The sequence below is a fragment of the Panthera onca genome, chromosome C1, assembly GCF_046562875.1.
Source record: "Panthera onca isolate mPanOnc1 chromosome C1, mPanOnc1 haplotype 2, whole genome shotgun sequence".
NCBI lineage: Eukaryota > Metazoa > Chordata > Mammalia > Carnivora > Felidae > Panthera > Panthera onca.
The window spans coordinates 175,553,480-175,568,431 of NC_138346.1; the positions used below are offsets into that span (position 1 = coordinate 175,553,480).

The 14,952-nt window shown below is 41.1% G+C and overlaps 1 protein-coding gene across 1 annotated transcript in view; it reads right to left on the reverse strand.

The window, feature by feature from the left end:
- C8A (complement C8 alpha chain) overlaps window positions 1-14,952 on the reverse strand; it is a 69,121-nt gene that overhangs the window by 22,351 nt on the left and 31,818 nt on the right. Inside the window, exons 6-7 of the mRNA XM_060625451.3 lie at window positions 11,881-12,084; window positions 9,739-9,979 (exon numbers count right to left, since the gene is read on the reverse strand). Of these exons, the coding sequence (XP_060481434.1) occupies window positions 9,739-9,979; window positions 11,881-12,084 (445 nt within the window). The remainder of the gene's footprint in view (window positions 1-9,738; window positions 9,980-11,880; window positions 12,085-14,952) is intronic.

The following is a 14,952-nucleotide window of genomic DNA, read 5'->3' on the forward strand; positions in this document are numbered from 1 at the left end:
GTGCTGACAGTGTGGAGCCTGCTTGGAATTCTCTCTTTCCCTCTTTGTCCCTCCCCCGCCCTCTCTAGTGCTCTCTCAAAATAAATAAACAAACTTAAAAAATATATATATCCAGATATACCCCAAGAAGCACTGAGCTGGGAGTTAGAAATCCTTGTGTCAAACCTCACCCTGCTTCTAGCCAATGCCTTCACCTTGGACACACCATTTTACCTGTCAGTGCCTGGTTTTCCTTGTTTGTAAACCGGGGCAGCCATAGATGGTTCACGGCAGTGCTGAGAGGCCTGAGTACCGTGATACGCACGTAAGCACACAGAGCTCAGGTAGAACGCAGTGAACACTCCATCTTTCATTTCCATTTGGATAAACAGTTTCATTAGATGAGACTTTCCAGGCCAGTCTTGGCAGTTATTAATTACATTTCTCTCTAGCTTTCTGCCTTGTCTGCCCTGCTGTGATGGTTAATTGTATGTGGCGATTTGACTGGGCCATAGTCGTGTCCAGATAGTTGATCAAACACTGTTCTCGGTGTTTCTGTGAAGGTATTTTTGGATGAGCTCAACATTTAAACCAGTAGACTTTAGTAAAGTCTATTGTTCTCCCTAATGCGGGTAGGTCTCATCCAATCAGTAGACATCCCAAATAGAACAAATAGGCTGACCCTCTTCTGAGTAAGAAAGGATTCTTGCTGTCTGGCTGCCTCCACGCTGGGACTTGAGCTTTTTTCCTATCTTTGACTCATACTGAACTATCAGCTCTTGCTGGGTCTCAAGCCTGCCAACCTTTGGACTGGAACTAAACCATCGGCTCTCCTGGGTCTCCAGCTTGCCAACTGCAGATCTCGGGACTCGCCAGACTCCATGATTGTGTGAGCCAATTCCTTATAATAAATCTCTATATCCTATTCGTTCTCTGAAACCAGTTAGTTAGAATACCAACTAATATACCTCCAAATATTTTCCTTATGGCAGCTGATGATTTTTCCTTTATTTAAAGTGATGAAATACATATCTATATTCAGTGGAACACACTAGATGGTATTTTTAATACTTTTTTTACTACCCCCCCCCCAAGCTAAGCAATAAACTTTACTCCATGATGCAGCCCACACACATCCAGATAAAATCAGTTTCCATACTTCATCATACTCTGTTTGATGCACTCTGGTATTTTCCATCTTGTTTTATTCTATTTCATTTTGTTAAATGCTGGTCATGACCCACTAACTTTCTTTTACAATCTACTAATGGGCCATGCCCTGTAGTTTGGAAAATCCTAAGAAACACATCTCTAAGACATTGTAGCTCATGGGGTAAGATCACATGTTCTTGAGTTTGACCCCTGGCTCCACCAGTTAATAGCAGCGTGATCTTGGGTAAGTTATTTAACATCACTGAGCTTCAGTTCTTAATTTGTAAATTGGGGAGTATAGTGTCTTCTTCCCAGGTCTTTTTTTAAAAATTTTTTAATGTTTATTTTTGAGAGAGAGAGAGACAGAGCACAAGTGGGGAGATGCAGAGAGAGAGAGAGAGAGAGAGAGAGAGAGGGCGACACATAATCTGAAGCAGGTTCCAGGCTCCGGAGCTGTCAGCACAGAGCCTGACTCAGGGCTCTAACCCACGAACCGTGAGTTTATGACCTGAGCCGAAGTCGGACACTTAACCGACTGGGCCGCCCAAGTGCCCCTCTTCACAGGTCTTTCTGGAGGATTAAAGGAGATAGTATATTTAAGTTTAACCCAGTGTCTGCCACATAGTAAATGCTCAGTAAATGTTGGCTTGTCTTGCCATCTCTGCTAGACTAAGCCTGCAATATATGGTATCAGAACAAATGACGGAATGTGGGGAAATGTTGGGGGGATAAATACTTGGACAATACACAAACTCTACAACAGAAGATATTGATTCAGTACTAATGGAATCATGTTGAGCAATTTACTTAGGCTCTTTGGACCTTAGTTTTCTCTATATAAAATTGGGGATATACTAATACAACTCCTCATAAGGTATTACAAAGATTATCTGGAATATTAGAGGTGAATGTGTTGTACATGAGCAATATTGGAGTTACTATAGGCAAATATATTTTATTAAAACCAAGTATTTCCGTTATCTTTAAGTACAGTGAATTTTAAAAATTAATTCATTTTAGGTGGTAACAGACTTGGTTTTCCACATAGTAAATCATTCCTGACTATTATCAGATGATTATGGCAAAGAGAACCCCTGTTACCTTCTACTCCCCCTCGATGAGAGGAACCACACTGTTACCTAGACGGTGCTGACCGTGTTTCTATTTGTTGAATGAAAAGCTGAAGGAATGAATGAGTAAAGGAAGGGAAGAAAGGGGAAGGAAGAGAATGTAAAACTGTACTTGACATCAACTTCTCTGAGGTTTTAACTGTGTTCCTGTGGCTTTTTCTACCCTGTGTGTTAGGTGGTAGCCTAGCTGGTCCAAGGACCCTAGCTGGAAGGTGATGATCGATGACAGGCAGAACGTACCATGCTCTGGCTGGAAGGGTCTTTCCCAGGGTCACTTTTATCTGGCATCCATCAGGGGGAGGAATGATGGAACACAGGCACTGATTTGGGCAGAGTTGTTAACACTTTGAAAGATAGTGATGAGAATTCACAGTGACCTTGATAAATGGGAGAAGCAGTCCCTCCAAAACTGGATGAAGCTCCAGGGACAGAAATGAATGACCTTGATCAATAAAATGGGCAGGTGGGGGAGAAGGCATGATTGCTGAGGCTCCAAGTCTACAGCAAAAACATTGGCCACTGCAGGCCGGGCACAATGATAATGATTTCCTTTCCATTTGAACATTGTTTCAGAGCTGACCAATTGCACAGCCCTGTGAAATAGTTGTCTGGTTATCCTCACTTTACAGATGAGGGGGCAGTTAACATTATAGAGTTAATAACAGAAAAGCTAAGAATAAGACATGTGGCTAAGAATAAGACATAATAAAACAACCATAGTGCAGCAACAGCAGGTAACATGTTTTAACTCTTAATACATGCCAGGTACTGGGCTACACGCTCACATAAATAGTTTCATTTCATGTTCATAAGACTCCTATGAAGTATGGACTATCGTTGTCTCCTTTAGAAGAACAGAAAACTGAGGCATGAAGAGGATGACTAATTTGCCTGAAGGTCACTTAGCTAATAAATGGTGGAGACAAGATTAGAATCCAGGCAATCTGATTCAGAACCTTTCGCAGCAATTGATATTTATTGGGTGCTAAATATTTTCTGTGGATATGTCCGCTTATTCCTTATAACCACTCTGTGTGATGAACGCCGTGGATACTTCCAGCTTCACAGGTTAGGAAATTGAGACTTGAAAAGATTAAATAACCTGCCCATTATCACACAGGTAGTAAGTGACACAATCCTTGTTTTCAACGGCTGTGCTACATTACTAATATCTTGCATTCAAGGGGAAAAAATGTCTAAACATTTACCACACAAGATGCGGGTGAATTATTCCCAAACAAAACTTGGTTATTGTTCCTACCTGGGTCTTGAGGAAGCTGAGCATTAGAGAAATTTAGTACCCTGATCAAGGCCCTGTAACTACTAGATGGTAGAACCAAGCTGAGCACCCTTTGGGTCTGACTCCCAAGTTTGGATTCCTTTTTACCACATCACTAGCATATATCTTCATTCTATAGTCCTCGTTTCAATGATTTTACAACCTACTGACCCCACCTAAAACTGTAATCCAGAATAGTAACTGCTGTTTTGACAGTGTTTTACCTATCACAGCGCTTTAAAAAAATATCTTGGTTAATTCTTCTAACAGCCTTTTGAAGTAGTTTATTATCCATATGTTAGGGACGGGAAAACTGAGACTCAGAGACATAAAGTGTTAGTTTTTAGATGGAAGCATCTTCATGAAGAGCAAAGATATCTCAGAAAAAAATATTTTTACCACCCCCCCCCCCCCGCACTGCCTGCTGGTTTTTGTGGGACCACACAGTGCTTCCTTTACAAGCGAAACATCAATAGGAATTATTTTCTGTAAGGTCTTCACAGACTTCCTTCAATATGGCCAAAACCCATAGAATCATGAACCTTTGGGGTCTTGAGGACCATTTGTTTACTTTCTATTCCATGCATGGTTTCCATTAAAGCATCCCTGCATAAGGTATCCAGTCAGAGTTACTTAGATTCTTAGATTCTGATAGGAAACTCTATTTTATGTTGCATTGTAAGAGACAGAGGGCACAGAAGCTGAAACAGATGTGTCAGGATTCATCTACATTAGCCCAAAACCGGGAATCCAGAACAGGCCACTATCATCTTTGTCCTAAAGATATTTATGGAATATCCACTAGCCTCTGATACTTTTCTCATTTTACATGTCAGTGTGGCTGGAGGGAACCATCAGTGAGAACACGGCACAGCCTGGTGAGCGATAGTCATGGGAATGGAGAGAAAAGCACAGATTGTAGGTACAGACTAATGAGATGTGTGGGGAGAGGGAGAATAAGTCAGAATTATTCCCAGGATGGAAGTCCTGACAAAGGCAGCTGGGATAAAAGGGAAAGAAACCTGGACTATAACTCAGAATATATTGTCTATTTTTCACTTACTACTGATAGGGCTTTTCAGCCTCAGTTCTTTCATCTGTAGAAGTAAGGAAACATTTCCTCCTGCACAGATCTTTGGAAGATTAAGTAAGAAGATTCACAAATGGCCAACAGACATGTAAAGGTGCTCAGCATCGCTAATCATCAGGGAAATGCAAATCAAAACCACAGTGAGATACCACCTCACCCCTGTTGGGATGTCTATTATCAAAAAGATAAGTGATCACAAATGGTGGTGACGATATAGAATAAAGAGAACCCTGTGTGCTGTTGGCGGGAATGTAAACTTGTACAGCCACTCTGGAAAACAGAATGGAGGCTCCTCAAGACATTAAAAATAGCACTACCACATTATCCAGCAATCCGACTTCTGTGAATATATCCAAAGGAAATGAAATCACTCTCTTGAAAAGATATCTGTATTCCCATATTCATAGCAGTATTATTCACATTAGCCAGAGTATGGAAACAAAGTAAGTCAAAAAATGGACAAATAAAGAAAGTATGGTATAGATATACAATGGGATATTATTCACCTTTAAAAAGGAGATTCTGTCATTTGTGACAAAATGGGTGAACCTGGAAGGCATTATGATAAGTAAATTAAGCCAGAAATAGACAAATACTGCATGGCAGAACCTCCTCCCCCCATAAAATCAACTTCATAGAAACCGAGAATAGAAAAATGGTTACCAGGGGCTGGGGGAGGAAGAAATAGGGAGACGTTGTTGAAATGGTACAAACTTTCACTTATACGATGAATAAGTTCTGATGACCTAATGTACAACATGGTGACTGTAGTTGATAACACTATATTATATAATTGAAATTTGCGGAGAGAATAGAACTTAAATGTTCTCACCAAAAAAAAAAAAAAAAGGTAAATATGCAAAGACAGTGTGTAGGTTCCTCAAAAAATTAAATATAGAACAATTCCACAGCTGAGTATCTATACAAAAAAAATGAAAATACTAATTCAAAAAGATATATGCACCCTTATGTTTATTGCAGCATTATTTACAATTGCCAACATTTGCTATTTCTTGTCTTTTGCTAGTAGCCATTCTGACAGGCTTAGGTGATACATCATTTTGGTTTTGATTTGCATTTCACCAATAATTAGTGATGTTTAACATCTTTTCATGTGCTTATTGGTCATCCGTATGTCTTCTATGGAAAAATGTCTTCGGATTCTCTGCCCATTTTTTAACTGGATTGTTTATTTTCTTGTTCTTAAATTATATGAGCTCTTCATATACTTTGGGTATTAACCCCTTATCAAATGTATCATTTGCAAATACCTTCCCCATTCAGTAGGTTGCCTTTTCATTTGGTTAATTGTTTCTTTCACTGAACAGAAAGTTTTTAGTTTGGTGTAGTCCAAATTGTTTATTTTCATTTCACTTCCCTTGCCTTTGGAGTTAAATCCAAAAAATTGCCGAGACAAACTGCTTACTGCCTATGTTTTCCTCTAGGAGCCTAATGGTTTCAAGTCTTACATTCAAGTCTTTAATCCATTTGAATAGATTTTTGTATATAGTATAAAATAGTGACCCAGTTTCATTCTTTTGCATTTAATGGTCCAGTTTTCCCAACATCGTTTATTGAAGAGACTTTCCTTTACCCATTGGATATTCTTGCCTCCTTTGTCATATATCAATTGTCCATACATTTGTGGGTTTATTTCTGGGATCTCTATTCTTTTCCATCAATTAGTGTACCTAATTGATGCCAATTAGGTTTTTTTTTCATGCCAATACCATACTATTTTGATTATGATAGCTTTGTAGTATAGTTTGAAACTAGGGAGTCTGATGCCTCCAGCTGTGTTCTTCTTTCTTAAAAATGTTTTGACTATTCAAGACCTTTTTTGATTCTGCAAAATTTTTAGAATTATTTGTTCTAGTTCTCTGAAAAATGTCATTGGAATTTTGATAGAGATTGCATTGTATCTACAGATTGTTTCAGGTAGGATGGGCATTTTAACAATATTCTTTCAATTCATAAGCACAAAATATCTTTCCATTTATTTGTATCTTCTTCAATTTCTTTCATCAGTGTTTTATAATTTCAGAGACTTTTGTAAGGTCTGTACACTGAAAATAATAAGACATCCTCTTATTGTCGATGCATGGTTTCATGCTGTCTTTTAGGGAGAAGCATTTTATCTAAAGGACACGTTAGAAGAAAACAGCCTTGTGCATCCTCTGAGGTGAACCCAGAGAGGATCTGAGGCAAACCCAAGGACAAAAAATTCCTCCAGAGCAAACCAGCCAGTGCGTTCATTTAAATCATTCCATACCAAGGTCAGCTCTTTGAGGATATGAACATATACAACACGGGATGTTTCTTAGAAATAAGCACTTTGTAGAATATAAATATTATTAAAGTTATACGGATCAAAGATACATAGAAAAAGACAGTAACAAAGAGGAAAGAGAGAGAAAGAAAGGCATCCAAAGAGATAGGGAGAGAGAGACGATGACAAAGAAGAAACTAGACAAACATCAAACGTGGAGAGAAGGGTGTGCATGATTCTATTTGTCAAAGGGAAAGAAGGTAGATATTTTTGTTCTTTGTAGGTTAATATGTAAATGGAATTCTGATTTATTAGCGGTCTCCAGCAGATGAGGTGATGATTAGCACATTTCCATATTTATAGAAAAGCAACACTAACTTTCCGGATTTATAGAAAATCAGCTCTTCACAAATAGCAAATTGCGCTATTATCGACATATGGTTTTCTATAAACAGAGCTGAGGTAATTATCCCTGGGACAATTTGTTGGTGGGCTCCTTTTGAATATTAACCACATGGGAAGCCCATTTCTGCCTCGCAGATTTTAAAGAGGAGGGGCTATGAGACACCCCAGACAATTAATTAGTAATCCAACACCAAAGACAGAGCCCAAATGAAAGGCTTTACCCAGGACCACATGGTGGAAAGACCATAGGTCCAGGACTCTGACGCCAGCTTCCTGTAGCCCTAGGCAAAGTAATTAACCTCCCTGAGGAGCCTAGCATTTCTGGGCTAAAACTGGGATGATACCAACCTCCAAATTGGCAAGAAAATTAAATGATGTTGTACACAACAGGACCCAGAACCTAGTAGGTCGTCAACAAATATTAACTATGTTTCCATCCTGACATTATTGAATGATTCTAAAAATACCTGCTTGAATTAAGCTTTTCAAACTCCTTTTTTTTATTGACCTATCTTAAACTATTTGTTTTGTATCATGACTCCATATGTGTATGCATATCTTTGTTTAACTGGAAAAAAATTTATTGAAACAATAACCTATTTTCACTACCTATAATCCTCTATGATATTTTCTATTCTCTCCTTTGTTGTTGTTGTTCAAAATCTCGTTTGTGATCCATACTATGGGGTTGCAACCTGTAGTTTATGAAGTCCTCTGCTGCAAGAGGGTAGGGACCATATTTAGATTTACTCACCATTGTATCCCTAGCATAAACACACAAAAGATACTCAATAGATATTTGAAATTATAGAAGAATGGATACATGGATAAATGGATGAATTAATGAATGGCCCTCACCAGGAATCTAAATTAATGCCCTCTTTAAAACTCTATGTCTCGTTTTACACTCTCACTACATACTGAGCGTTGTTTTGAGTGCCAAAGAGATAACATGTCAGACATGATACCTGCTTTCAAAGATCATGCTATCTAGGAGGAAAATATTTGCATTTGGAAAATTATATTTTGAAGACTAAATAAGTGTGGAATTTATATGAATGTGCTGAAGAGATGGCCAGCCTGGGCTGGCGCAGTCAGGGAAACGTCTTAAAACTGGGTGAATTTGAATTTAGTTTGGAATATGGATAGATCTCTCAACCCTCTACTCACTCACTCATTGAGTAGGTTGGCGGTTCTCAAACTGCAGTGATCATCAGAATCACCTGGAGGGCTTGTCAAACTACAGACTGCTGGTTCCTTTACCAGTTTCTGATTTGGTAGGTTTGGCGTGGAAGCCTGAGAAGTTATAATTCTAACAGGTTTCCAGGTGATGCTGATGATACCAGTTGGAATCCACACTTGGAGAACCCACTGTTCTAGCAGTTTTTGGAGTGAGACCATGAAGGTTGTTGACCCCATGCTAGGGAGTTTAGCTATTCAGGATTTTAGGCAAAGAAGGCATATCAGCGTATCTGTAAAGTAGAGGGATTATTCTGGTAGCAATTGTTGAGCATGGATTGGAGGGGTGAGCCTTCCCCTAGAGACCCTTTAGGAGCCAATGCAGTGATAAGTGGAAGATGGAAACCCAGCCCACCACTGTAGCAGTGCAGATGGAGGAGAGTGGCGGGATGAGGGCTGGTCAGGAGTCAGAACTGAAGGTTCTTTGAGATCTCCAGGGGTAAAGAAGGAGGAGGAATCTGGGATGACTCCAGGTTTCTAGCATCACTGACTGATTATACAGCATTTCCATTAACCAAGAATCTATATTTGTAATAAGTTTTAACATTTTAAACAACAAAATCCCAGGGGCACCTGGGTGGCTCGGTCGGTTGAGCGTCTGACTTCGGCTCAGGTCATGATGTCACGGTTGACGAGTTTGAGCCCCGTGTCGGGCTCTGTGCTGATGGCTCGGAGCCTGGAGCCTGCCTCGGATTCTGTGTCTCCCTCTCTCTCTGCCCCTCCCCACGCTCATGCTCTGTCCCTCTCTGTCTCAAAAATAAACAAACATTTAAAAAATTTAACAAAATCCCAAGTATTATTTATTATCAAAGAGTAACTGGAATGTAATAGAAAACACATAGTTTTGGGGAGCCAGACAAGTCCGAGTTCAAATCCTGTTTGTGACGCTTCTCAGCAAGTGATTTCACCCTTCTGCACCTCAGTTCCCTGTAAATAATAACACTCTCAAATGGGTTGGTGACTGCAATGCACTTCACCCTGTTCTGCCCCCAGTCCATTGTCACCTCCACACGTCTCCCTGCTCTAATTACAGCCCTGCACGATGCAGCCTCCTCCCTGAGTATTAGGTATGTTACCTTATATGGTTGTCACAAACAAGATCGTACGTGGCTCGTAGTCAGTGCTCAGAAAAATGCAAAGCCCATCCTCGTGTGTGCATTGACCACTGTGCGCATAAAGCTTCTGTTCTACTTACCAAGCGATTCCATTTTTTCTTTGTCAAGCACCAGGATGTATTCATAAACGCCACCCATTGATCCAGACGTTATGTAATGAGTGCCATAGTCATTGATGAACTTGGAATACATGCCGTAATTGTACTGCTCCGGAAGCTCCATTAATGACTGCAGCATGCTTTCATCCAGCACAATATTGTCCCTTCTCATCTTAAAATGAGCGGTCTGCACCTTTGTGGAAATTCTCATGAAGTTATATTTCTGCCAACGATCACCGCCATCGAGTAAGGGAGAAGAAAGAGAGTACACGTTTTACCATATGACGTAACGCGAAAGATCAGCATTTAGTAGCTGTGGGAGATACGTGTATTTATAAACATGTGAGCATCAATACCCACAATGGAGTGTTATTCTACTTTATAGGCATATATTAAACACCCATGTGTGCCTGACCGCCTCTCTCATGCCTGCATCTCTGTTCCCACTGACCCTGTTCAGGTCCTGTTTGCCTCAACTCTCAACTGGGTTGGTTACTGCAATGTGCTTCCTAGTACTGGTGACTGTGTTCTGCCCCCATTCCATTGTCACCTCCGCCCATCTCCCTGCCCCAATTATAGCACTGCATGATGTAAGCCTCTTACACAGGTATTAGGTATCCATTAAAAATTATGTTTGGGGGGGGGGGGCACTTGGGTGGCTCAGTCGGTTGAGCGTACAACTTCAGCTCAGGTCACGATCTCACGGTTCGTGGGTTTGAGCCCCTCATTGGGCTCTGTGCTGACAGCTCAGAGCCTAGATCCTGCTTCAGATTCTGTGTCTACCTCTCTCTCTGCTCCTGCCCCACTCGCTCTCTGTTTCTCTCTCTCTCTCCCCAAAATTAATAAACATCAAAAAAAAATTTTTAATGTTTTTTAATTGTGCTTAGGAGTAGTTTTGGTGACATGAAATTCTAAGATGAGTTATTTATGTAACTTATTGAACACATATCTGTAAGAGTCTGTAGTCACTGGCATTATGCTTGGAGCAGAGGACACAATCTTGGATGAGACCGGCCCCTGCCATCATGGAGCTTACATTCTAGTGGTAATCTTGTACTGTTAGGTAATGAGGTAAGGCAAGCTCCTGAGATAACAGGGGTCATACTGGATTGGTTTAAGAGGGAGAGGATCATGTGTGGGCATTACTTCACTTGCTCTGAAGCAATAGTGAAATTTTGAAAAGGCCACCTGCTTTGAGAAAAGTCCACATGACCATGTGATCGCCAGATCTCAGAGCAACACTTTCCCTTCAGAGCTATAGCTGACTTAAGGCAACGCTCTGGAATGTACCTTGTATTTGTTGAAGAATTTTCATAACTATATTTTCATCATCCAGAATAATTTTTTGAGCCCCAACTAAATCAGCAGTTCTGGTATCAGGGTTATTGAGGCTTTCTGGTAAACTTTTAACCAACTCAAATAGCTGGCCAGAGAGAGAGTTCTCTGGCCCCTGATGGTTTCTCCTCCTTAGACCCTACTTTTTCCCTTCCCACCCTGTGCCAGCTGAAGTTCTGGCAATCCCAAATTTGTGGGAGGCAATCTGCCGTCTGCAGACCTTTGCACAATGCTGTTTCCCAGGCCCGGAGCACCCTTCGTTCACTTCTACCTCCTTTCGTCGGGACAACCTGTTCTAGTCTTTAGAGCCCCGTTTAGGTAGATGTCCCTTCCTCCAGGAAGCATTGCCTGGCTGCTCAAGTTCAAAGGAAGCTAGTGGCGAATGTTTGATGGATAAATGAATGCTTGTGTGTGCCAGTCCTCTGATCTATTCAGAAAAGCAAGGCTGGCTTTCGAATTCTTCCCAAGCTAGTTTAGAGGGCCTGGCTGTTTCTCTTGAAGGCATTCCTATTCTAAGTATTCCCCTGTTTACTCCAGGTAACCATGAAAAAGAATGGGGTGAAGCAAGAAGAGTTCCAGTCTTATCATTCAATTTTATTCCCTTTGTGGTGATTCTGTGTACAAAAGTGTAATAAGAAAAACAAACATGATTACCACTGATCAGACATTTCCAATTACACAAGCAAATGAAGGTTCAATTACTACTGTACTTTTTTAATGCAATTAAGGTAATACATGTTCAGTGTAGATTATGGAATACTGTTTGGCACAGGCATTATGCTTTAATACCTTGTTATTGTACTTGTTTAACTTATTCACGAACGAAGAGTCTCGTGACCCGGATAAACCCACATCCACTGCTGTTTCAGGGCTGCCCGCGGGGCCCACACCAACAACCACTCCTGCCGACACAGACCTGTCATTCTTTACTTTAGAAAGAAGTTCATTTGCATCATTGTATAACTCTGAGGAGAGTCTGGTATCTGCCAGGGCCTGAAAAGAAACAAACAGATGTTAGCTTTGTGCGCCAGAGTTGTATCTCAATCTGTACTTAATATTGAAGTCTTTGCTCTGTAAAATATTTCAAGTTGCAGAATTTTGTTAAGTTTGTTTATTTTGAGAGATGGAGCGTGCAGGCACACGCAAGAGTCGGGGGAGGGGCAGAGAGAGAGGAAGAGAGAGAATCCCAAGCAGGCCACACTGTCAGTGCAGAGAGGATGTGGGGCTTTAACCCATGAACCATGAGACAATGACCTGAGCCAAAATCAAAAGTCGGGCACTTAACTGACTGAGCCACCCAGGTGCCCCTGCAGACTATTATCATTATTTTAAAAGGCTACTCCAGGCATTAGATTGATCCTCACTCACTAAAATTCTGAAAACATAGCAGTTAGTTTAGTTATTATTTAGTGGTTGTGCTAAATATGTCTTTAAGGGGCACCCGCATGGCACGTTTGGTTAAGCGTCTAACTCTTGATTTCTACTTCGGTCATGATCTCCTGGTTTGTGAGTTCGAACCCCGCCTGGGGCTCTGCACTGTTAGATTCTCTCTCCTTCTCTCTCTGCCCCTGCCACCACCCACCCCTCAAAATAAATAAATAAATAAATAAATAAATAAATAAATAAATATAAAATATTTACGCACACACACTCATGATTCTCATAATATGCTGTATTGTTCTGAGTATGGATTTTTTTTTCCACCTGACTTTTCCTTCCTGTAGAAGATGCTGCCTTTCTCTACAACAGGGACACCCAAAAAGCCGCATCTGGGCCTGGATCTTGGAGGAAAGGGGCAAGGGGGCCCAGCAGGTGGTAGGAGTTCTAGGCAGAGGTTTGCGCCCACAAATGTCAGGTTACTTCACTTCAGGCACACAGCACAGTTGCATTTCTCTGGCAACTGGAGCAGAGTCATGACTCGCGCCTTGCCTGAGCCAAGAAAGTATGGGTTAAGAGCATGCAGGTGGTTCACTCCTCAGTCACAAGAGCATGTATGTGTCGCGATGGAGTCGCTGTTAGTTTGGGTCCCGCGTGTCTGTGACAGACGACTTAGGGTGGACCTGTGGCATAGGGCATTATTTTTGAAAGCCCAGAGATTTCAGACTCCTTGGTTGCCACAGCATAGCCTAGTCTATCTGGCTGGACACATAAGCCCCACACCATCCTCGAGGTTAGGAAAATGGCATTGTCTGTGTCTTCCGGCTCGGCTTCCCATTGGCCTGGTGGCATTGGTGAAAGCAGTGGGGAAGCGGACGCCATAAGCCTGGCCTCATCCTGCCATCGATATTTATCTCTTGAGGAAGTTGGGGGAGGAGGATGTGACCAATAATGGGTCAGAATCCCTGGATCCTACATCTCTCTGTAAAGACAGAATGCATAGGACTATATAGATAGAATGTGTGTGATCTGTCTTGCCTTCTAAATGACATATAGCCAGGCTTAGTTCAGATAGATCTGGGTTTGAAACTCGTCTCTGCCACCTACAGCTTTGGGCCTGACGCTTTATCCCTCTAAGTCTTTGAGTCTTTTTCATATCTAATGGGGCGATGATACTATCTACCCCTTTGTGGTGTTGTGAGGCTTAGGTGAGAGAATTTGTGTGCAAGCGTAAGATCTGATGCATGGCAAGCATCCAGTGAGGTGCAGACATCTCACCCAGAGGGTGAAGGGTACAGAAATGAATGACCTGGGAGTAGGCGCTGGGGCTGGTCATGAGCCATGTGGTGCTCCAAGGGACTGGGGAACCACACAGTTTTGGAGGTAGAGAGAATTTAGGGATTGTCAGCATTTTGCAAGCAAGCACTTTTCAACAGCAGAACCCTCTCTGTACACAAAATCACCTACAGAAAATCAAGACAGGAAAACTATCAGAAAAAAGATAAATACCATATGATTTAGCTTATATGTGGGATTTGAGAAACAAAACAAATGAACACAGGAAAAAAGAGACAAAAAAAAAGATTCTTAAATGCAGAGAACAAATTGGTGGTTGCCAGAGGGGAGGTGGATGGGGGTAGGGGGGAAATTGGTGAAGGGGATTAAGAATACACTTATCATGGTGAGCACAGGGTGATATATGGAAGGGTTGAATCACTATATTGTACACCTGCAATGAATGCAACACTGTAGGTTAACTATACTGGAATGGGAAGAAAACAAAAGAAAAGAGAAAAGAAAAAAGAAAAGAAAAGAAAAGAAGAAAAGAAAAGAAAGGAAAAGAAAAGAAAAGAAAGGAAAAGAAAAAAGAGAAAAGAGAAGAAAAGAAAAGAAGAAAAGAAAAGAGAAAAGAAAGGAAAAGAAAAGAAAAGAAGAAAAGGAAAGGAAAAGAAAAGACAAGAAAAGAAAGGAAAAGAAAGGAAAAGAAGAAAAGAAAAGAAAGGAAAGGAAAAGAAAAGAAAGGAAAAGAAAAGAAAAGAAAAGAAAGGAAAGGAAAAGAAAGGAAAAGAAAAGAAAGGAAAAGAGAAGAAAAGAAAGGAAAGGAAAGGAAAAGAAAAGAAAAGAAAGGAAAAGAGAAGAAAAGAAAGGAAAGGAAAGGAAAAGAAAGGAAAAGAAAAGAAAAAAGAAAAGAAAAAGAAAGAGGGAGGGAGGAAAGGAAAGAAGGAGGCAGGGAGGGAGGGAAGGAAGGAAGGAGGGAAGGAGGGAAGGAAGGAAGGAAAGCAAGAAAGGCGATCAGTGAGTAGCTGCTCCTGGTGAAGCAGGGGCCTTGGACTCAGAACACTGCCCAGCCACCTCCTGTCCTGACCTCCAATTTACATGGCAGGAAACTGGGCCCAGGGAGGGGCAGTGAGCTGTTCAAGGTCTCAAATACTTACATTCTAACAGATTACAACCTGGTAATAAGTCTTCTGACTAGCAGCCCAG